Source organism: Rana temporaria, chromosome 6 (assembly GCF_905171775.1).
Source record: "Rana temporaria chromosome 6, aRanTem1.1, whole genome shotgun sequence".
Lineage (NCBI taxonomy): Eukaryota > Metazoa > Chordata > Amphibia > Anura > Ranidae > Rana > Rana temporaria.
Genome location: NC_053494.1, coordinates 207,864,664 through 207,889,861, shown reverse-complemented (window position 1 = coordinate 207,889,861; position 25,198 = coordinate 207,864,664). Strand labels below are relative to the sequence as shown.

The following is a 25,198-nucleotide window of genomic DNA, read 5'->3' as shown; positions in this document are numbered from 1 at the left end:
CAATGGCAGGAATTTGACTTCATTGTTGGTTTCCGTTGGAAGAATAGTGCCTCATTGTTGGTGTCAGTGGAAGAATAGTGTCCCATCATTGGTGTCAGTGGAAGAATAGTGTCCCATCATTGGTGTCAGTGGAAGAATAGTGTCCCATCATTGGTGTCAGTGGAAGAATAGTGTCCCATCATTGGTGTCAGTGGAAGAATAGTGTCCCATCATTGGTGTCAGTGGAAGAATAGTGTCCCATCATTGGTGTCAGTGGAAGAATAGTGTCCCATCATTGGTGTCAGTGGAAGAATAGTGTCCCATCATTGGTGTCAGTGGAAGAATAGTGTCCCATCATTGATGTCAATGTAAGAGTAGTGCCTCATTGCTGATGTCAGTGTAAGAATATAACTCCGTTGTTGGTGTCAGTGGGAGGAAAGTGCCCCAAGCGCCATATATATGCAAGAAAAAGACGGCATCCGGCCCCCGGGCCGCAGTTTGGAGACCACTGGTGTATATTGTGGCATCTCAGGAATGTAAAGTTATGAAAAGCTCTGCTTATATGATCACATATCCTACAATGTCATGTTTTCCCCGTACAGGGCACTGAAGAGAGGCTGCCGCTGCGTGGAGGTGGACACCTGGGACGGCCCCAATGGAGAACCCATTGTGTATCACGGGCACACCTTTACTTCCAAAATCCTCTTTCGTGACGTGGTGTCAGTCATCAACAAGTATGCATTCAGGGTGTGTAATATAAGAAAGAGGGAAGACTTATACTCCCAAAATAACAAAATGCGTCAAAGGAACCTGTCAGAATAAATATGGGGGGGGGACCCCAAAACCTTGGGCCAGATTCACAAATGAGATACGACGGCGTTTCTCCTGATACAGCGGCGTATCTCTGTTTCTATCTATGCGGCTGATCCACAGAATCAGTTACGCATAGATAGCCCGAAGATCCGACAGGTGTAATTGTTTTACACTGTCGCATCTTAGGATGCAGTACCGCGGCCGCCGCTGGGGGGAGTTCGCGTTGTAAACCAGCGTCGGGTATGCAAATTAGGAGCTACGGCGGATCCACGACGGTTTTTCGCGTTCGCTACGTCGTCCGTAGTCAAGTTTCCCATCGCACAGTTACACTTTTTTTTGGTGCCTTAACTCTAGTCAGCAAGTGTATTGCTGTCTAAAGTATGGCCGTCGTTCCCGCGTCGAAATTTAAAAATCAACGTCGTTTGCGTAAGCCAGTCCGTGAATACGGAAGCACGCTACGCGCGTCGGCGTTCAAAAAAATGACGTCGCGGCGCGCAAAGCACGGCGGGAGTTCGGAAACGGAGCATGCGCGGTAGGTCCGGCGCGGGAGCGCGCCTAATTTAAATGGCACACGCCCGTTTAAATTGGCCCGCCTTACGCCGGAGGCCGCAGGCGTAGTTTTCATCGCAAGCGCTTGGTGAATCAGGCACTTGCAATGAAAAATTGCGGAGGTGTAACTTATCTAGGATAAATTACGCCGCCGCGATTCTACGTGAATCTGGCCCCTTATTCCTGGCTTAGAAGTGCTATACAGTCATTGGGCCTCACTGCTCCTCTCTCAGTGCAAGTCGATCAGCCAGAGTCAACAGAACAAACACTGGGGGGGATTTACTAAAACTGGTGAAGGTCGAATATGTTGCAGATGTGCATAGTAACTAGTGTTGAGCGGAATACGCCATATTCGATTTCGCGATATATCACAAATATATAGCCGAATATTCGAGAAATATTCGCTAAAATCGAATATTCGTGATATTTTATCCAAATTAAATTTTTGCAAAATTTCGCTATTGCGAATGCGAAAATAATTGCGAAATTTTGACAAGTGCGGTAGGAGAACTCTGATTGGCTCATGCTGAAATCGAATATTCGTGATATATTATCGAAATTTCGCAAATGCGAATGCGAAATTGATTGCGGAATTTCGACAACTGTGGTAGGAGAACTCTGATTGGCTCCGATGCAAAAGAAGGGCGGAGAAAGTATTCGCTAATATTCTGAAATCGAATATTCGTGACATTTTATCCAAAAAACAATATTGCGAAATTTCGCTAATGCGGATGCGAAAATGATAGCGAAATTTTAACAACTGTGGTAGGAGAACTCTGATGCAAAAGAAGGGCGGAGAAAATAATCGCGCAATATTCCTATTGCCGAATATTCGCATTGCGAATATTCGGCAATATAAAATGATCGCTTCAGCTACTCGGCCCAGTGTCTCTAATCATACCAGCAATGCTTTTAGACGTCGATGGAGATCACTAGGATGTGATCTGTTTTAAAAATAAAATTGAAAAAATGCGAATATTCGGAATAGCGAATATTGGCCGCGAAATTCGATATATTCGCGAATACTCGAATATGCCATATTCGAGCCGAATATTCGCAATACGAATATTCGTGAGCAACACTGAGGCCCCGTACACACCATAGAATCCATCCGCAGATAAATCCCAGCAAATGGGTTTCTGCGGATAGATCCTATGGTGTGTACACTCCAGCGGATCTGTTTCCGCGGAGAAATCTCCTCTGGGATGGATTCCAGCAGATCGGATATTTGCTGACATGCACAACATATCCATCTGCTGGAATCCATTCCAACGGATTGATCCGCTGGTCTGTATAGACTCACCGGATCCATCCGTCCGAAGGGATTCCCCGCACGCGTCGTAATGATTCGACGCATGCGTGGAATTCCTTATATGACAGCGTCGCGCACGTCGCCGCGTCATAATCGCGGCGACGGCGCGACACGTCATCGCCAGAGGATTTCGGCGCGGATTTCAATGCGATGGTGTGTACACACCATCGCATGAAAATCCGCCGAAATCCACGAGAGGATTTATCCGCGGAAACGGTCCGCTGGACCGTATTCGCGGATAAATTCTATCGTGTGTATGGGGCCTAATAGTAACCAATCAGCGTCCAGGTTTTATTGTCAAAGCTTAAAGTGGTTGAAAAATGAACAAAGCATATCGCTCTATAGTGTGCACCTGTTTCAATCCAGAGCACTAATGCCCTGTACACACGATCGGTTCGTCTGATGAAAACGAACCGATGGACCGTTATCATCGGACGAACCGATCGTGTGTGGGCCCCAACGTTTTTTTTCCCATCGGTGAAAAAAAATAGAACCTGTTTTAAATTTTTCTTATGGATAAAAAACCGATAGAAAAAAACGATCGTCTGTGGGGAAATCCATCGGTCAAAAATCCACGCATGCTCAGAATCAAGTCGACGCATGCTCGGAAGCATTGAACTTATTTTTTCTCGGCACGTCGTTGTGTTTTACGTCACCGCGTTCTGACACGATCGGATTTTTAACCGATGCTGTGTAGGCAAGACTGATGAAAGTCAGCTTCATCGGATATCTGATGAAAAAATCCATCGGTCCGTTTTCATCAGACGAACCGATCGTGTGTACAGGGCATAGGTGTCGTTTCTGTCTGCTGCCTCCTTCCTCTGCTATCTACAGGAATCACAAGTCTTCCTGACACCAAGAGATAAAAGGTGACAGAGAAAGGAGCTCCAGAACACAGCCTGCGATTGACAGCCCCTAGCTCTGTTCCTGTGTACTGTTTGAAGGAAGGAGGGTTGTGTCTCTTCCCTTTAATCAACTCTCATTGAGCTCTGCAGAGTGCAACTTCAGCTACCCGCCCTGTGCATTTTTTAAAGCTCAGACAAATTCTGCACTTTGAACAGCTGTAGAGAAGACTGCAGATAAGCAGGTACAACTTATGTAGGAGGATTTGTTTCATCTCTGTGTATTACCTGAGGCCAGTCACGTCACCGGGTATATGGAACGGTTTACAACCATTTTAATTGAACAAGCTGAAGTTAAAAGCTATGTACAACTACACCAGATTCTGTGCTCCAGTTTTACTAAGGCGCGAAATACACGAATTTGCAGGATTCCCCCATCAACACAGGCAGTGCTGACAGGGGAATCGGCCACTGTCTTCTCCCGGCGGGGGGGTTAGGGGAGGGTGGGGAAAGCCATACAGTATATGGGTAGATATATTCAGCCACCAAGGAGTTGAATAGCTTGATGACGTCATGTAGCGTGGCTCCACCCTACACATTTCGTCAGAGGTTTTTTTTTTCCACTTCAGACTCCGCTCACACGTTTCGTCAGAGTTGACATCTTTCAGGGCATGGATCACTATGCATGGCCATCATGCGCTAAATATCCTCCACATGCCATGGATGCATTCCCAAAAGAACCAAGCCTCATTTTGAGTTTAAGATGGCGCCAAATAAAAACACAGGCCTCATTTTAAACTGTAGAGGACTATCTGAGATGGTAAAATATAATTTCTTGATTGTAAATGATCAGTTACTTGATATGACTACACTGAATTGGATTATGGCTGCAACAAAAAAGCTGAACATTGGTTCTGACAGGTACACTGGGCCAGATCCACAACCAGCGGGCTTAACTTAAATGTTCCGATTTAAGTTACACCGCCGCAAAATTTCTACCTAAGTGCCCGATCCACAAAGCACTGGGCGCAAGGCGGGCCCAATCTAATGGGGCGAGTCCCATTTAAATTAGGCGCGCTCCCGCGCCGGACGTACTGCGCATGCTCCCGACGTGCTTTCCGTTACGTTGCGCCGAGTTTTGTGAATCGTGACGAGTAAAAAAGAGATGCGGCGGGAAAAACATTTTTAAAAAAAAAAATTGACAGCGACGCGGGAAAGAAGGGTATACTTTTACATGGTGTACTAAGTTTACACTTTTTAAAAGCAGCCCTAATTTTGCGACGGCAAACTAACACTTACGGAGAATTAACGAAGGGAAAAACCTTTGTGGATCTCCGTATGTGCTAATTTGCATACCCGACGCGGAATTTCGACAAGAAATGCCCCCAGCGGCGGCCGCGGTACTGCATCCTAAGATCCGACAGTGTAAAACTATTACACCTGCCGGATCTTAGGAATATCTATGCGTAACTGATTCTATGAATCAGCCGCATAGATAGAAACAGGGATACGACGGAGTATCAGCAGATACGCCTGCGTATCCCTTTTGTGGATCTGGCCCACTGAGTCTAGCTAGGTTACACATTACAGGAGTCATGCCAGACCTCCTGACTTCACCCATGGGCAGCCTGAATGGGTGCCAGCTGATTTGAGATAGCGAAAGGATGATGGCCAAGCTTCCCTGCCCCAGACGAAAGTATCCATCAGTGTCACCATCGCTTATCAGGTGAGCCGCAGCTCAGACGGAGGAAAGCCAATCCGTCCTCCCAATAAATATTACATGGCCCCTTAAAAGTGATCTACAATTAATGAACAGGTGGTGAAAAGTAACACCAGGAGAGTGGTAGACGTGTAACAGGACGGGACGGAGCAGCACTGGCACTCAGGGGGTTATGGCGTTGTGTTTACCTAGGCATCCAAATTTCCGGTCATTCTGTCCTTGGAAAACCACTGCAGTGTGGAACAGCAAGATACCATGGCACAACACCTGAAGAGCATTCTGGGAGAACAACTTGTGACATCCACTCTGGATGGGCGGATCCCTACTCACTTACCCTCCCCTGAGGTACGTGAACTTTTCAAAAAAAAAATTGTATTATTATTATTTAAACATCTGATCGCATTAAAATGTATCTGTGTTATATATTTGTATGAACTTCAGGCAGATATATATAAGAAAAAATTAATACAACTCTGTAATCAATAATACATCCTTAACCACTTCCGGACCGCCGCACGCCGGAATACGTCGGCTGTTTGAAGAGGGATATCTCTGTTATGGTAGCAGCTAGCTGCCATAACCCCGGTATCCTCTTCTTCAGCCGGCGGTCCGGTTTCCGATAATGGTGGTCTCTGCGGCAGATTCGCAGCAAGATCACTTTTATCGGCGCTTACGGGAGCCGTCGGCAGCGGCGGAAGCGATTGGGTCCTTCTCGGTGTTAGGTATGGAGACGAGTGAGGGGAAGATGGCCCCCACCCGTCTCCATACCATAGCAGGCCGAAGCCACGTCAAAACGCCACTTCCACCCATAGCTCTTAAAGGGACATTTTTTTTGGGTTTTTTTTATGCATTTTCGTCTAAATATGAGATGTGAGGTATTTTTGACCCCAGATCTCATTTAAGAGGACCTGTCATGCTTTTTTCTATTACAAGGGATGTTAACATTCCTTGTAATAGGAATAAAAGTGACACCATTTTTTTTAAAAGAGCAGTGTAAAAAATAAAAATGAAAGGTAAAATTAATAAGAAAAAAATAATATATATTTAAACCAGCCTTGTTCCCGCCGAGCTCGCGTGCAGAAGCAAACACATACATGAGTAGCGCCCGCATATGAAAACGGTGTTGAAACCACACATGTGAGGTGTCACCACGATCGTTAGATCGAGAACAATAATTCTAACCCTAGACCTCCTCTGTAACTCAAAACATGCAACCAGTAAAAAAAAAAAACGTTGTCTATGCAGATTTTAAGGGTAAAAGTTTGTCGCCATTCCACGAGCGGAAGCGTGACATGTTGGGTATCAACTTACTCGGTGTAACATTATCTTTCACAATAAAAAAAAAAATGGGCTAACTTTACTGTTAATTAAAAAATAATAATTTTTCCAAAAAAAGTGCGCTTGTAAGACTGCTGCACAATGTGACAATTTAGTATTGCAACGACCGCCCTTTTAATCTCTAGGGTGTTCGATTTTTTTTATTAATGTTTGGGGGTTCTAAGTAATTTTCTGGGTGTTAGAATTTTTTTTTATAATGTTTGGGGGTTCTAAGTAATTTTCGAGCAAAAAAAATTGTTTTTAACAAATCTCAAAAAGAGGCTCAGTCCTTAAGTGGTTAAATGCGTTTTTTAAATCTGTAAAATCCTAATAAAAAAACTATTGGAAATACATTTATTTTTTAAAAAATGTTGTATACCTAACCGAAAAAACTCTGACAATGTATAACATATATATTTTGCTTTGCCCAGGAGCTGTGTGGTAAAATCCTCCTGAAAGGGAAGAAAATTGGGAGTCTGGAGGACTGTCTGGGGGAACAGCGTGAAGGCTCTTATATTGGGGATCTATCAGACGAGGAGGACAGTGGAGGGACAGAGGAGGAAAACAGCCGAAATGAAGAAAAGAGGACTCTAAAGGCATGTTCAAAGCTATCACACATCATTTCTGAACAATAAATTATTTAAATGATGTCTATACAGTATAAGGTACGGTACATAAACCAATGTCTGCCTAAAAAGACAAAATAACTGGTGCAGACCAGAGGTGTAGGTATGGTGAGAGTCCCTTATTATGACACATCAGGTGTGCAGACCCAGAACTCAGCACTGGGCTAGTGGGAACCCCCAATAATGACCAGATCAGGTGTACAGACCCGGAAACTCAGGCCAGGGATAGTGGGAATCCCACATAATGACCAGATCAGGTGTACAGACCCGGAAACTCAGGCCAGGGATAGTGGGAATCCCACATAATGGCCACAGCAGGTGTGCAGACCCAGGAACTCAACACAGGAATAGAGGGACCCCCTCCCCCCCCCCATAATAGGCACAACGAATGTACAGACCCAGGAACTCAATACAGGGATGGAAGGAACCCCTTATAATGGGCACAGCAGGTGTGTATACTGTACCCGGGAACTCAATGGATGGTGGGAACCCCTTATAATGGGCACAGCAGTTGTACAGACCCAGGAACTTAACACAGGGATTAAAAGAAACCGCTCATAATGGGCAAAACACCTGTACAGACCCAGGAACTCAACACAAGGATGGAGGGAACCCATAATATTTGGCACAGCAGGTGTACAGGCCCAGGAACTCAATACAGGAATGAAAGGAACCCCTCATAATGGGCACAGTAGGTGTGCAGACCTGGGAATTTAGTGCCTAGATCTCACCAATAGAGCTCCTTAGAGATATAAACAAAAAAATGTTGAAGGTTTACCTTTCCATCATATACTAAATATAAAATATCAATCATAATGGGCACAACAGGTATGCAGACATGGGAACTAAGTGCAGGGCTGCTGGAAAGCCCTTGTAATGGGCACACCAGATGTAAAGACACAGGAACTCAGCACAGGGATTGAAGGAACCCCTCATAATGGGCACATCAGGTGTACAGACCCAGGAACTCCATACAGGGATGAAAAGAACCCCCTATAATGGGCACAGCAACAGGGCCATTTTTAAGGCAGGGCAAAAGGGGCAGCTGTCATTGTTGATACTTGCCAACTATCCCAGTTTAAATTCCCTTGTCCCTTATAGTTTTGGTCCTGTGCTGTGTCCAGATATCTCAGTGTGAAGTGCTGCTACTAATGCTGCCTAGCTCTGCCCTATTGTTGTGTACAGATGACTCACCTGCAGACCCTGTGTTTACATGTAAATAACCGTCATTCATATGTAAATAACGGGAGAATTCATATGTAAATAGCTGAGGCTGGCGACATTCATATGTAAATAAAGGCAGCATTCATATGTATATCATGCCCCTCTGCAGTGAAGATATGTGCTGTAACCTCTAGCAACCAATCAGTGAGCAGTATTACTGTACAGTAAACTCTAGCAACCAATCAAGTCAACAAGAAGAAATCATGTGCTGCAACCTCTAGCAACTAATCAGTGAGCCGTAATGTGTGCTGTAACCTCTAGCGACCAGTCAGTAAGTGGGAATGATATGCTGTAACCTCTGGCAACAAATCACAATCACTGCCTGATCTGATACAGTAAGCTGATTTTAAGTCTAGCTGATATTTATTGTATGTCTCAGAGCAGGTGGGGAGCAAAATTACATGGGGGGGCCAAGACATTTTTTGCCCAGGGTCCAATCAACATTAAAGAAACCCCTGCACAGCAAGTGTACAGACCTGGGAATTCAGTGCCTAGATCTCACCAGTAGAACTCCTGAGAGATATTAAAAATAAAATCTAAAGATGTAACTTTCCATCATATACTGAATATAAAATATCAATTGTGGGTGGACTAACTATTTAGGATTATGCCAACATGTTTCTCTACTTTTCTCTTTACAGAAGTCCAAAGAACGTCTCTCTCAGGCTTTGTCTGACTGCATCATTTACTGTAAGAGCGTTCAGTTTGAGAACTTCAAACACTCGAAAACCTATTACAAGCTGTATGAAATGTCTTCCTTCACCGAGTACAAGGCCAGGAAACTCGTCCGAGAGCCAGGTGAGGCAGATGGACGCATGTCTTTTCCAACATGTACGGAATACACAGAATACCCAGAGCCTGACCTGCCAATGGGCTAATCTGACACTTGCTAGAATGGTTTTGACCAAATTTTCGCCATTTTGGCAAAATGCTTTGGACTCAATGGGGAAGATGAGCAGAGAGCTGATCTCCAGCCTTACCTTTTTTTTTTCTACACTTGTAGCAAGTCATCTCTTGAAACTGATTACTCTCAATTCCTTGCAAACTTGCAATGTAACCCTTGGAAGCAGTCTTGACCCCCTAGTGACGCCACTGGTCTTGAGCATGCCTTCATTTTCTGTTGGAAGGGCTTCAATCATCCGTCAATTCCCCGCTCCTCCCGATATATACTGTCATTGGCCCGCCTCTCACTGCTATAAGCTTTCTCAGCCATCCAACACTTTTTCTCTTGGGGTGCTTACTGTTGGCATCAGTTCCTGTATTGCTGTTCCCCAAGCATTATATGAAACAACACATCCCTTTCAGGGCCGTTTGAAGGAATTTGGGGGCCCCAAGCACCCCTCCCCCCCGCATGCAAAGCCTACGTTAATGCTACACTAATTTATTTTCTCTTTCATTCATAGACGGACACAGCCTTCATTGACCTTAGGGTTATGCTTCTTCCTACCAGAGGTCAATGAAGGCTGTGTCCGTCTATGAACTCAGAGAAATGGATTTTACGGTGAGTACAAAAATCCTTTTTTTCTATTCTTACCTCCCGTTCTTCCCTGTAGGCTGCTGCTGTAGCGTGGCCGAGCTTCTCTTCCCCAGTCCCCTATCAGATAGTGCCGGGTACCACGCGTGGTACAGGAGATTCAGTTTCTTGTCTTCCCGGCCGGACTGAAAGGAAGTGAGCACTCAGTGTGCACTTCCTGTCAGTCCGGCCGGGAACAGAAAACTGAATCTCCTGTACCACGTGCGGTACCCGGTCAGACTGACAGGTCTCCAGGTGGAAGGAAGACAAGCTCGGCCACGCTACAGCCTGGGAAGGGGAAGTTGGGGGCCCCAGGCCAGCTCGGGGCCCCAAGCAATTGTTTGTTTTGCCTGTCCTGTAGCGACGGGCCTGATCCCTTTAGATGTACATGCTAAGAGTGAAAAATCAAGCAATCTTCCTACTCAGCAATTAAAACCTGACCGGGGTTCTCCCAACTGTTCCCAAAAAAAGTTATTTGATGGATATACACTTTAAATACATTTATACAGATATTTCTTGTCTTTATTTTGATATAGTTATAATGGTTTGTTATTTTTTTTAGTTTAGTAGTTTTATCTTTTGCCTTGCCTATTCTGTAGTCTAATAGAGGTCTGTATTTTCTGATTAGGTAATGAATTTGTCCGACATAACGCCTGGCAGCTGACGCGGATTTACCCCACTGGGCTCAGGACGGACTCTTCAAACTACAACCCGCAGGAAATGTGGAATGTTGGATGCCAAATGGGTAAGATTCATATTCCATCAGGAGATAAGAATTTTAGGAATATTTCACCCAAGAATTTTTTTTTATAAATGTTCAGCATATCATTCATTGATATTCGTTTTTTTTTTGTTTTTTTTCTTTATTGTCACCTGGTGGTTAACATTAATAGATATGTGCAATCTGTTTTGTTATGAAACTAAATTCAGATGGAAGTTTCGTTATTTGGATGTATCCGAATCTCCGAATCACAATAGTAACAAATTTCAAAGAATCCGAAATAAATTATAATGAAAACAACAAATGAATTTGTATTAAAGTGGAGTTCCACCCATAAATATAACATTACATCAGTAGTTTTAAAAAAATGTCATTAGTCCTTTACGAAAATTTTTTTTTTTTTTAGATGCCTTCAAAGTGTTGTTGCTAGGCAGAATAGTTAATCTTCCCACTTCCTGCACCTAGGTGCTTAATGCTTCCTAACCTACACCGCACAGACTCCTGGGAATGTAGTGGGTGTAACTTTCCAGGAGTCTGTGCACTCCCCAGTCTCAAAGAATCATGTGACTTGGACAGCACAGGTGCTGAAACCTGATCTGACACTGCTTGTGCAGCACTGAGCATGTGCGAGGTCTGCAAGGCTGAAATCCAGGAAGTCATACAGTCTGGCTTCATGATGCCCACACTTAAGATGGCCCCAGTCAATTTCTATTTTATAAAGTGTCTAAATGCTGTAACAACCTAACAAAACGGACCTTAGTTTACAGACTAACTTTACTAGAATACATTAAGCTTGTGTATTACAGGGGTATTTATATTTAAAAAGTGAAATTGTGGCCGGAACTCCGCTTTAATTTGTTTAATTCAGAGGACATGATGCGATAGTTTGGGCCTTTTGTTAATGTTTGAAGCATCCGAAATAACATAATGGCATAAAGAATGATCCAAATTAATTCAGATTCATTAGTTGTAATTCTAGAGAGTGTAGCGCGAATTATAAAATATGCACATACTACATATAAAAGGGAGTAGAAAAAGCCTTGTTGCAGCCAAAGCTAATGTAAGTGGCACTAAGAACTGTCCTTTGATTCCTCAGTGGCGCTGAATTTCCAGACAGCCGGAGTGGAGATGGATCTGAACGATGGACTTTTCCAGCAGAACGCTCGCTGCGGTTATGTCCTGAAACCCCCCTTCATGAGAAGCGTAGACACCAACTACAACCCGGATCAGCCTCTGGACACCGAGGGCTATTCTCCGGTCACATTGTCCATACAGGTAAGGCACTTCCCAGCTGTTCTACAGTCAGAAAGTAAAATGGTTCTGCATTTGGTATGTTAACCCGTCACCCATATATGCAGCATCGCGGAAGTGGGCTATCCTCCAAGGCTATTTTTAGCGGCGCTTTACCATCAATTTCGTGGCACTATTTGGCAGCTAGCGGGGCACTTTTACCCCCCGCTAGCGGCTGAGAAAGGGTGAAAACCACTGCAAACTGCCTCTGTAGAGGTGCTTTGCTGGCGGTAAAGCCGCGGTGCCCATTGATTTCAATGGGCAGGAGAGGTGGAGGGGCGGTATACACACCGTTCCTTCACCGCTCCAAAGATGCTGCTAGCAGGACTTTTTTCATCGTCTTGCTGGCGCACCGCTCCAGTGTGAAAGCCCTCGTGGCCCTCACACTGGAGAGACAGCAGCGGGTGTTTCAGGTCGCTTTGCAGGCGCTATTTTTAGTGTTATAGTGCCTGCAAATCGACCCAGTGTAAAAGGGGTCTAAAGCCTTGGTTTGAGAGTAACTGGTTTGAGAGTGTTTTGCAAGACAAGCTAAATTTTTAATACATTTTGACTTGATAAACAAGCGATGTCTTGATATACAAGTAGCGTTATGTCACAACTGAGTATAAAAGAGAAGAGAGGCGCCTCTAAGTGTAGCAATATGGTTACCATGGGCGTCCGCCTCTAAGTGTAGCAATATGGTTACCATGGGCGATCCTGAGCGCGCAGCGGGGAACTGCTGTGCTGGCCGTGTCCCTTGGACACAGCCAATCACAGATCGCCGCGAACGGCCAATCAGAGTGGCCGTTTGCGATGCGATCTGTGCGGCCAATGAGAGATGATCTCATATGTAAACATATGAGATCATCTCTCATTGCCGTTTTACACAGAGACAGCGTCCCTTCTCTGGAGAGGAGACCGATCTGTGTCCCTTGTACATAGAGACACAGATCGGTCACCCCCCCCCCCAGTCACCCCCCCTCCCCCACAGTTAGAACACTAATTAGGGTACACATTTAACCCCTTCCTCACCCCTTCAATGCCAGTCACATTTATACAGTAATTAGTGCATTTTTATAGCACTGATCGCAGTATAAATGTGAATGGCGCCAAAAATGTGTCAAAAGTGTCCGATGTGTCCGCCATAATGTCGCAGTCCCAATAAAAATCGCAGATCGCCGCCATTTCTAGTAAAAAAATAAAATAATAAAAAATAATAATTCTGTCCCCTGTTTTGTAGGCGCTATAACTTTTGCGCAAACCAGTCGCTTCTTGCGATTTTTTTTTTTTTACCAAAAATATGTAGAAGAATACGTATCGGCCTAAACTGAGAAAAGAAAACGTTTTTTTTTTTTTAAATTGGGATATTTATTATAGCAACAAGTAAAAAATATTGTATTTTTTTCAAAATTGTTGCTCTTTTTTGTTTATAGCGCAAAAAATAAAAACCGCACAGGCGATCAAATACCACCAAAAGAAAGCTCTATTTGTGGGGAAAAAAGGACGTCAATTTTGTTTGGGAGCCACGTCGCACGACCGTGCAATTGTTAGTTAAAGCGACGCAGCGAAAGCTGAAATTTTACCTGGGCAGGAGGGGGGTATGTGTGCCCAGTAAGCAAGTGGTTAATGAAGGTACAACATTTAGCACCTCGCTTTTAGATCGCTCTACTGCGGGGTAGTCTTCCCGGTCACCATTGCAGACTGATATCGGTGAGAGCTTGCGGTGCAGAGGACGGTCTATGCGGATCGCTTTACCCCGGATCCCTGCGATACTTAAATGGGCCTCTTTTAATCATCAACCATGTGAGTTGCTAAATGTTGTACCTTCATTAAATGTAACCATATTGCTACACTTAGAGGCACCTCTCTTCTCTTTTACACTCTGGAGCTCCTGCTGGATTTTTCTTCTAATCCCCTTGTGGAGGCTTCCATTTGTGGACGGACATTTTATGGTTACACAATCTATCACATTGCTATAATCTTTTTATATGAACTATAAACTGATGGGCTTATGAATAAATGGTTGTGGAACGAATCATCTGAGTTTCCATTATTTCTTATGGGGAAATTGGCTTTGATATACAAGTGCTTTGGATTACGAACATATTTCCAGAACAAATTATGCTCGCAATCCAAGGTTTTACTGTATGCACATCGGTGGTTTGTGCTGAAAGCGTACCCCGTAACACACTCCCACCACAAAGACCGAGCTGTCACCAACAGCTCAGGGTTTCATACTCATGATCGGGAGCCTAGAAAACCTGCCCTAATTTGGAGACCCCGGCACTGAAGGGGGCTCACAAGAAACCTGCGAAAGGGGGCCCCATGTTACGACTGACTAGGGGCCTCCACAGAGTTTAATCCGGCACTGCTTGGGGGAGATTTCTCCTTACTTCTTCTCCTGAAGACAAAGCAGGAAATGAGGGGGTGTAACAGCACTGGTGAACGAAGTGAACCACAACTGCGGATGCAAGGATTTCAATGCGATTCTCTATGCGACAACTCAGTATTGGGCCCCAGGCGTCACTCCTCGCAACAGGAGTTTGGGGGATCTATACATCATCTCTGTGTCACATAAAGAAAGGTGTTGAGCTACTAAGAATGGACGCATTACAACACGCGACCAGAGCTTAGCGTTTAAAATTATATTATGTACTAAAAGATTGCAATGCACAATTGTACGCTAGTGATTATGAGTATAACATAGCGTTGTGCATTAGGCGACTAAGGGAGAAGGTATAGAATACGTCAGCCCTTAGCGTAGAAAGTTTTAGGCGAACATGTTCCGCAACTTTAGGGCATAAGCCCTTATATAGTAGCACTTATGTCAGCACGTAGTCGCTACAACTTCTATCGTTACTACGTGTACTCTCAAAGTACCTAATTGCTGCTCTTACGCAACTATTAGTTGTAGTGACAACTAATAGTTGCGTAAGAGCAGCAATTAGGTACTTTGAGAGTACAAGTAGTAACGATAGAAGTTGTAGCGACTACTAATAGTTGCATATAAGCGGCAAAGATAGCTCAGGTAACAATAGTTGCATTGAAAAGCAACTATAGCTCAGGTAACACTAGTTGCAATGAGAGGCAATGATAGCTCAGGTAACAATAGTTGCATTGAGAGGCAATATAGCTCAGGTAACAATAGTTGCAATGAGATGCAATTATAGCTCAGGTAACAATAGTTGCATTGAGAGGCAATATAGCTCAGGTAACAATAGTTGCATTGAGAGGCAATATAGCTCAGGTAACAATAGTTGCAATGAGATGCAATTATAGCTCAGGTAACAATAGTTGCATTGAGAGGCAAGATAGCTCAGGCAATTATAGTTGCACATATGAGGCGAATATTGCACAAGTAATTTGAGGGTTGCTCACCCTTTAAGGTACTCCTTAGCAAACAGTCCTTAACACAGCAGTATATCCCAATAAGTATCTTGATATCCACAAGGCATATTTAGTAACATAGTTGTAATAGATGGTACACTAGCAGTAGATCTTCTTATAGGACTACAAGTGATAGAATGGCTACCTATCCGTTCGCAGACTTCAATGGAGGAGATAGGGATCCGTGGTGTAGGGTGTTCAGCAAAGGCCTCAAAGGTTGTTCCCAGCAATGCTGTGTAGTAGTAGGTGCAATAGCACTAAAGAGGTAGTTGTTGCCTGGAGTGGTGTAGCAGCATGGGGAGCGAAGGCCGCCTGGACTCAATAAGGCTCTAATGCTAGCTGGCCATAATGTTGTAGCGTGGCCGGAACGGCTGACAATAATAGAACGCTGTTCCTATGTGAAGTTAATGCCTTTATAGGCAGGGAACAGTTGTATCCAGGCGTAGTGCATCAGCACTAATTCAAATGACCGCCGTACATCACAACGCACTTCCGAGTTCCAAGCTGGAATGCACACGGCGCCGGGCGATGACGTCATCGCGCGAGCCCTGTATGCGTTCCAGAGTGGAACGCACTATGGCGCTGAAAGCGCCTGATTAGCAGGAAGTAACAGGCGCGCAGAGTGCCTGTTACAGGGGGAATCTCTCCAAACTGAAGGTAATCCTCTCATAGATATCTCAGCAACAAGCATCCTCAATGGAAGATTTCACCTCTATTTCTGTTCTGGTCACAAGTCAAAATCTTGGATTTCCCATCACTTTTATTCCTGGTGATAATGGTCACTGGGACAAGTAGAAAGGATGAATTTCCCCAGTGGGGACACAGATAGGGGTCCCCAACTATTCCCTACTCAATCCAACACAAAGGGAAAAAAAAGTTTTGGTTTTGGATAAACCTTAAATTAATTGATTATTTGTAAAAACATTAATGACCAGATTCTGTGTAATTTATTTATTTTTATATATCATTTTGACAATGATGTTCTTGTGTGCAGGTGATTAGCGCTCAGCAGCTGCCTAAGGTGGAGAATAGTAAGGAAGGCTCCATTGTAGATCCTCTGGTAAGAGTGGAGATCTTTGGTGTTCCCATCGACCAAACGAAGCAGGAAACCAAGTATATAGACAACAATGGTGAGTTATGTGGAGTGTCGCCACCATCGGGTCATCTATTCATTTCATTTGAATTACTGTAGAGGTCAAATGGCTTGGACAATGCGGCAATGGTTTTCAGCCAATGGCTCACCCCCTTACCAACCACTCTTGAGTCTTTCCTATTTCTTTTTGTGGTTATGACCATCACAGCAATGGGCGAATAGTAAAACACATGGGGCCATATTCTCAAACAAGTTACACCGGCGTATATGGAGATGCGCGGCGTAAGTGTAAAGATGCGCCGTCCTATCTATGCGCCGTAGTCACAGAACCAGATCCGCCAGAAATCAGGCTACTCCTGTCCGTCTTAACTAGTTTAAGTTTACGCAGCGTAGGCGTATATTTCAGCTGATGGCATCCTAGGCTGCCATAGAATTAGTATTCAAATATGCAAATGATGTAGATGCGCTGATTCCCGAACCTACGCGCGATCGGCTTAGGCTACGCGCTGTGCGCGTAAGACGATTGTCCGGCTGAAAGTTACCCCTTATAAAGCTCGGTTAACTTTGCTCCAGACCTGAGTAAGTTAGCTTGAAAAAAGCAAATACAGCAGCACCATCCCGGACGAGCTGAGCAACCAAATTTTTCGGACAACACATTCGTATGCCAACATGCCAGGGGCAGGCGTGGTCTTAGCACTGCTAGTGTGTGAGGAGGAAGAGGCACTTAGAAGGAGGAGGGCACGTAGGAGGGCACGTGAGAGGATCTACCCACAGCGCATTAGCCTCTTTGGCATGGCTGATGTGGATGTGTATCACCGTTATAGATTCAGCCCTGATGCCATCCTTGAAATTACCAGAGCCCTGCAGAATGACATCAGCAGCCCAACACAACGATCCCATGCAGTGCAGCCACTGGTGAAGGTCCTGGCAACATTGCATTTTCTTGCCACAGGCTCTTTTCAAAGAACCAGTGGAGACGTGGTTGGGATATCCCAAACCAGCATGAGTAGATGCGTGCACCAAGTTGTCCCCGCAATACTCCGACGCATGTCGCACCACATAATCAGACCCACCCAGGAGGACATGCGGCTGAAGGCAATGACAGATTTCTGCCTAATTGATGGTTTCCCACGCACTGTGGGTGCAATTGATTGTACCCATGTGGCAATACAGCCCCCCCACGAGACCGAGCACATATACCGCAACAGAAAACATTGGCATTCCATCAATGTCCAAGTGATCGTGGATGCACATGGCCTCATATGGCACGTCCGTGCAAAACACCCCGGATCCAGCCATGACAGCTTTATATTCAGGCAAAGTGACATCCCAAGACAATTTGAGCAGAATGTGTATGGGGACAGTTGGCTGGTTGGTGAGTGACATGGGTGTCAGGTATGACTGTCCCCCCCCATGATGCAGACATCACGAGGGGCACATGCATGACTAACATCCTCCTGTCTTTTCCCTTCCAGGTGACTCTGCATATGCCCTGGGACCTCATCTCATGACTCCATTCCGCAATCCGCAAACACCAGGAGAGAGAAGATATAACGAAGCACACGCACGCACCCGTGCAGTGGTTGAGCGAACATTTGGCCTCCTTAAGTCACGCTTTCGATGCCTGGATAAGACTGGGGGTACCCTGCTGTATTCCCCCAACTTCGTGTGCCAAATCATCGCTGCATGTTGCGTGCTGCACAACTTCGCAGTGAGAAAGGGCCTGCAGATTGACCTACGTGAGGACCTGACCCCCCAACCACCATGTCCCCCCCTAACCGAGGCTACCCTGTCTGCTGATGGTACAGCAGTCAGGAGATGTCTCGTGGAGCGAATCTTTGAACGTTAAACACACACATTAAACATGGCACACAGAAAATGCACGCATGCACACCACTGTGGTCCCTAACACACACCCCACATGCACAGAACATTGGATTAGACCGAAGTACACCGCACGGTACTAAGGAGCAGCAACGCCGCGTCAAGGCCCCAATGATGTTGCTGTCCATTCATACGTCATTCATACGGACCTGGGGAGAACTTATCACCAGCGCCCTAGGGTGACCCCCCTTATTGGCAGGAATGTCACCACCCCACATTCACACACCATTCACACTGTACTCTGCAACACTGCCTGTGTGCAGCACCCAAAATTAAAAAAAAAGCTCTTAACCAGAGCAAATAATAAAATAAGATCTTAACCAGAGCAAATAATTAAAAAAGCTCTTAACCAGAGCAAATAATAAAATAAGCTCTTGACCAGAGCAAATAATTAAAAAAGCTCTTAACCAGAGCAAATATTAAATAAAACTCTTAACCAGAGCAAATGAAGAATAAATAATCACTTGCCCCGGCGCGGGCTACGCCTGGTGCCCAGGTTCCTGGCCCTCACTTGCCTGGGGGAGCTGGGGCATCAGGTGGAGGAACATCTCCAGGTGGAGGAACATCCCCAGGTGCCTCCCTGCCTGCCTGTCTGCCCTCCAAAGCTAGTGCTATGCGGGTGAGCAATGACTCCTGGGTAGCTGTCTGGGCCTGAACAGCCCTTCGCAGGCACCTGACCTCCCCCACAAGTTCGGCAGTTGTAGTCTGCAGCTCACCCAGGCTGGTGATTGTGGCTGCGCTGTTTCCAGCCACATCTTGGAGAGCATCTGGTACTGCTCCCAAGGAGACCAAGCTGTCGGACAGGCGCCTCAACTCCACCAAGATTTCCCCCATATGACGGCTTTGCTGGTCCTGCTGCCTGGCCAGATTCTCATGCAGCATTTCTGCCGCACCCCTTGTCCTGTGGGTTGCCCTCCTGGGGACAGGAGTGGCTGGGCCCCTTGCATAGGGTGAGGACCTGGACCACCTCTTCCTGGACCTCCTCCTCAACAACCTCCTGCGCGGAGGACTGACCACTCCCCTCCACCAAGGCCTGTTGGCTTCCCAGGAGGTCAGTCACAGAAGCAGACTGCTCAGTGGATGATGGTCTGTGACGGCCACTGGCAGCATTGGATGGCCCCGCTTCATCCTGCTCACCTGTGGATGACAAAAAACATTCACATGTTGGTGGACCCACACATTTGTCACATAACCCACCACCCCCATCACACATGCAACACACCAGATAGAAGATAAAACACACTTACCTGTCCTCATGGGTGGCTCACTTGAGTCATGGCCCTCCAGGCCCTCCACCTGCTCCCTCCGAAGGCAGTGGGCAATCACTTCCTCCTCTTGAGTGAGCCGGGTAGAACAGGGTGGCCCCCCTCCTGTGCCCCTGGCATGCTTTGCAATGATGGCCATCTTGTTCCTGACCACACCACGCAGGTCATTCATTTTTTTAAGAATGTCCTGGGGGGTCCTTGCCTCATGGCCTAAGGCATTGACCTGGGCAGTCACTTTCCTAAGGATCTCCTCCTTTTTTGTTTTACTTGTGCTGCCACTGTCAGCACCATGGAGTCTTGAATCGTATCTCTCCATGGCAGAGACTATGATGGCCCTCTCATCTTGGCTGAAATTTTTTTTTCTCCTTTCCTTCCTGGGTCCAGGCATTGCAAAGCTAAAGAACAAAATCTCACGGACACCACCAACAGAATAAATGGAGTCACTTTGCACTCGTTGGGCGCATGTGGTGACGCTTTTATGCACTGGGCCGGCCCAACTCAGCAGGGATTTACGACTACTGTTGTTTTGCGCATGCGCGGAGGACGGGGCACGTCCGGCGCATGCTCCGTTCGGTCTGGACATCATTTGCATGGGGTCACGGTTCATTAGCATTCTTCACGCCCACATCCCTCCTACCGTCACTTGCGCCTACTTACGCCGACACATTTCAGCTCCGCGAGCGCAACGTAGGACGCATGTGGTACGGGAATATGGGAGAGCTCTCTCCAAGTTAAGCCGGCGTAGCGCATCTATGATGCGCTACACCTGAGTAAATATGCGCCGATCTACGAGAATATGGCCCATGGTGCAGGAGGGGCTGGGCCAGGACCAATGCCTAGGGAGCCATTTGCTACTTGCACCATTGGCTTTAGGGGTACAGTGGAACAAGGGATCATATACTGTACACCAGGGATAGGCAACCTCGACCCTCCAGCAGTGTTGCTAACCCTCCGTATTTTTACGGACAGTTCGTAAAAACGGGCACCCCCCCCCCCCTCTGTTTGTAAATGTCCGTGGTTGCGGGAATGTGCCAGCAAAAATAGCCGAGATCGGTTTGGCTTGGAACTGCGCATGGAGATTGGAGGCAGGGGGTGATGGTGGCTGCGGTGGCACCGCAGAGGAGGGTGGAGGCGGGGGGCAATGGAGGCAGGAGGAGATTGGAGGCAGGGGGAGATTGGAGGCACCGCAGAGGGTGGGGGATGGAGAGAGGGGTTGTTGGTGGCACTGCAGAGGGGTGATTGGAGGCAGGGGGTGATTGGAGGCAGGGGGCCTGGGGGAGATTGGAGGCAGAGGGAGATTGTAGCACCGCAGAAGGGGGGTGAAGGCAGGGGGTGTTGGTGGCAGAGGGGGATGAAGGCAGGGGGTGATGTGACTAAATAATTTGCCCTTATTTTATCAATTTTTTTTTACCTTAATATCTAATCACATTGCTATTTGCCTAGACCCTAGAGTACTTGTTTGTAGCCTAAATACTGATATGTGCACCTAAATATGTAATTTAGTAACTTTTGTGAAATGCCAGTAAAAACGTGGCTGCGCCAGTAAATTTTGGGTGTCGTGCCAGTAAATTTCAATCTGGTAGGTTGGCAACACCGCCCTCCAGCTGTTTTGAAACTACATGTCACATGAGATATTGCAAGACCCTGACAATCACAGGCATGACTCTTATGCCGCGTACAGACGGTCGTTTTTTGTGATGAAAAAAAACGACGTTTTAAAAAACGTCATTTAAAATGATAGTGTGTGGGCAAAACGTCGTTTTATGTCTTCAAAAAAACGACAAAAAAAAAATTCGAACATGCTTGAATTTTTTATGTCGTTTTTCAAAACGTCGTTTTTTGTGTCATAAAAAATGACCGTGTGTAGGCTAAACGACGTTTAAAACAACGTTTTTAAACCCGCGCATGCTCAGAAGCAAGTTAGGACGCGAGTTTGAATGGAACAGAGTGCCGTCGTACGTGCTGAACGTAACTGCGCTTTGCTAGAGCTTTTGGAAAAAACGATGGTGTGTATGCTACGTCGTTTTTGAAAATGAAGTTTGAAAAACGTCGTTTTTTTTCATTACAAAAAACAACATTTTTTTTCATCACAAAAAACGACCGTCTGTACGCGGCATTAGAGGCAGAGGCATGATGGGATTTGTAGTTTCACCACATCTGGAGTGCCGAGGTTGCCTACCCCTGCTGTACACTATACAGGCAATTGTTAACTAGTAAGACTTACAAAATGCTTTAATTGCAGACAGCTAAATGCATTATTATTTATACAGGTATTCATAGGTGTGCTCATGGGGGTCCAGTCGAGGGCCACGGTTAGAAATCATGGGGCCCCATACAGCCCCCCCAACCCCGCCTAAATCTACAACAAGTGCCTACACCTCGAAAATGGAAAAAAAATCCCTCCTCTGCTCCCACCTTCTGGGCCCCAGCAGAGTATGTGGGGGACAAGGGGAGAATGGGGGACCAGAGGAGCACGGGGGAACCAGCAGAGCAGGGGGTACCAAAGGAGCACAGGAGGACTAGAGGAGCAGGGGGGAACAGAGGAACACGGGGCACCAGAGGAGCATATGTGGGACCAGAGGAGCAGGGGGGCAGAGGAGCAGGGCGGGACTAGAGGAGCATGGGTAGGGGGAAAGGAGCACTTGGTGAGGGGACAGACAGATGACTCAACAGCTGTGGCCTGGGAGTTTCTCACTTTCCAGTCTAATCTTATCTCAATATGGGGGGCACCAAACTGATTCTTTGCCCCGGGTGAAAGAATGTCTGACTTTGCCACTGGTGTAGCGATTTTCTAATCGGTTTATTAAAGAGAGGTACCTCTCTTTAATAAACCGATTAGAAAATCGCTACACCAGTGGCAAAGTCAGACATTCTTTCACCCAGGGCAAAGAATCAGTTTACTCAAAAGGGAGGAATATACATCAGGCAAAACACTGATAAACATCGCCTGTCCGAGCCGGCGTGATGACGTCACTGGTTGGCTCCGCCCCTACGTGTTTCGTCCTACAGCACATCTTCTTAGGGATGTCAGGGTAACTTTTATTTACATTCCAATAAAAAAAATTGTAAAAAAATGTCTCAGTCGTGTGTTTACGTCTATATCTTGGTAATCCACAAATTCCTATAGATGTGTCTCTGTAGAAAATTTACATCCCATTGAAATGGTAAATTAACATTGTTTTCCTCTCCCTCTACATTCAAAGGATTTAACCCATTGTGGAACGAAAAGCTGCATTTTAAAATCCACGTTCCAGAGCTGGCCCTGGTGAGGTTTGTGGTGGAGGATTATGACAAGACCACAAGGAATGACTTTGTTGGGCAGTATACTCTACCCTTCAAGAGTATCAAATCAGGTGAGCAACATCACATTGGGTTTGACTTGTCAGTGGTGTCAGGAGTTAAAGCCTAACTCTAGGAAAAAAGATCCCTTGCAGTGGGGCTGTGCCTGCACTGCAAGAGTTAATTGCTTGTTTTGTCTAGGGGACAAGGGGAACATTTTTACTTACCGTATTTATCGCGGTATAACGCGCTCCCGCGTATACCGCGCACCCCTAAAGTGGCCCCCAATCCTGTGGAAAAAAAGTTTTTTTGTTTTTTTGTACTTACAGTTTTGGTGTCTTGCGCGGCGTCCATCGGCGGCCTCGTCGGGTCCGGCGTCCTTCTGCGGCTTCGGGTGTCCTCTTCGGCGGGTCCGGCGTCCGTCTTCGGCGGGTCGGGTGTCCTCCTCGGCGGGTCGGTGTCCTCCTCGGCGGGTCGGGGGTCCTCTTCGGCGGGTCAGGGGTCCTCTTCGGCGGGTCCCGCGTCCTTCTGCGGCGTCCTCCCCGCTCGTTTCCCGCCACGAGTTTGACTACTGCGCCGGCATATACCGAGCGCAGTACACTCGTGGCAGGCTCGGCAACTGTCGCGCTGACGTCCTGTACGCTCAGGACGTCAGTGCGAGAGGCGCCGAGACTGCCCGAAGATTCGCGAGTGTACTGCGCTCGGTATATGCCGGCGCAGTATTCAAACTCGTGGCGGGAAAGCGGGTATCGGCGTATATCGCGCACCCAAGATTTTGCCCTGATTTTCAGGGCAAAATAGTGCGCGGTATATGCCGATAAATACGGTATCTGATCCTCAGCTCCTCCAGCAGGCGGCGCTCCCCCACACTGGTGTTGGACTGACTCTCGGTTTCAAAACAATGCAGGGCTATAGACTCTGCTTTGGTCTTGATGACGTCAGGATCCAGTGGCGGCTCACTGTGCCCATCAAACGCAGCCACTGTGCCCATCAAATGCAACCACTGTGCCCATCAATTGCTGCTACTGTGCCCATCAATTGCTGCCAGTGTGCTCATCAATTGCTGCCAGTGTGCCCATCAACTGCCACTACTGTGCCCATCAACTGCCGCCACTGTGCCCATCAACTGCCGCCACTGTGCCCATCAACTGCGCTACTGTGCCCATCAACTGCTGCCAGTGTGCCCATCAAATACTGCCAGTTTAAATCCCCTTACCTTTTCTCGGTGGGGCAGCGGGTCACAGAGGCGATGTGTGGCATTATTTTTTAATTCCCACCCCCACTCCTTTTCTGAAGTCATGTGGTTACTTCTCTGGCATTTGACTGGATGTTGGTGATCATAGCAGAATTCAGTGTAAGGAATACACAGGAGAAAATGCTTGTTAACAAAGGGAGTGTAGAGGTGGGCGGGGAGTCTACTGACATCACAACCCCACCCACCGAGCTCCAGACAACAGACCCACCCACAGAATTTGCAGTTTTTCAGTTCTCATAACAGACAGAGGGGAGACATGTGACAGGTAAGGATACATGTAGGAGGCATCTATATCCTTATAGATCAGCACTATGGGAGGAGTTTAGAAAGGAAGAGAGGAGTTTTACATCCACTTTAGTCTTTAAATATTCTGTAAAATGTTTCTTTTTTTTAATCTTGTGCCCCATTCCACAGGTTACCGCCATATTCACCTCCTATCTAAAGACGGCATGAAGATTGCACCGGCCTCCCTGTTTGTTTTTATCCGTATCATGGACGTGGCAAGTCTCGTTCAGGGTACTGAGGTCTAAAAGACTCCTGTTGACGTTCGATGTCTTCTACGCAGAGCCTCGGCGCCAGTCCTGAACGCCCAGCTTCATCGCTGTTTGTCCAGCTGCATTTTGCACACCCCCTAGAGAACGCTAATTTGTATATATTATATATGTATAAATATGTTTAGTTATTTTTTACCTAATATTTATTGTACAGGTGTATATTCTGGTGCTATTCTATTTAAACTGTTTTTATTTTTGTTGCTGGTTAGCATCGCTAATGTTATTGACTATGGACTATTACGCTGCCCCCTGCAGTATGAACAGTGTTATTGATCTCGCAGTGCAAGAAAGTGTTGATAAACCAAGAAGTATTAAACGCTATCTGAGTTCTCTGCTCTGAATCGGTGTGATTTTTATTTATATAACAGCGTAAGCAATTGTTTTTATACAGAAAAATACCTGTTCTATATCCACTTAAAGACCTTAGGTGTTTTTCAGATTTGGTGTTTGCAAGACTAAAACAGTTTTTTTCTGCTAGAAAATTACTTAAAACCCCCAAACATTATATATTTTTTTCTAACACCCTAGAGAATAAAATGGCGATCATCGCAATACTTTTTGTCACACCGTATTTGCGCAGCGGTCTTACAAGCGCA

At 46.1% G+C, this 25,198-nt stretch overlaps 1 protein-coding gene across 1 annotated transcript in view; it reads left to right on the top strand.

The window, feature by feature from the left end:
* Positions 1-24,943, top strand: part of PLCD4 (phospholipase C delta 4) — a 100,809-nt gene extending 75,866 nt beyond the window's left edge. The window contains exons 9-17 of the mRNA XM_040358180.1: positions 582-726; positions 5,408-5,560; positions 6,964-7,128; positions 9,024-9,180; positions 10,524-10,640; positions 11,713-11,891; positions 16,267-16,402; positions 22,718-22,867; positions 24,463-24,943. Coding sequence (XP_040214114.1) covers positions 582-726; positions 5,408-5,560; positions 6,964-7,128; positions 9,024-9,180; positions 10,524-10,640; positions 11,713-11,891; positions 16,267-16,402; positions 22,718-22,867; positions 24,463-24,578 — 1,318 coding nt within the window. The 3' untranslated portion in view covers positions 24,579-24,943. The remainder of the gene's footprint in view (positions 1-581; positions 727-5,407; positions 5,561-6,963; positions 7,129-9,023; positions 9,181-10,523; positions 10,641-11,712; positions 11,892-16,266; positions 16,403-22,717; positions 22,868-24,462) is intronic.
* Positions 24,944-25,198: the final 255 nt, after the last annotated feature.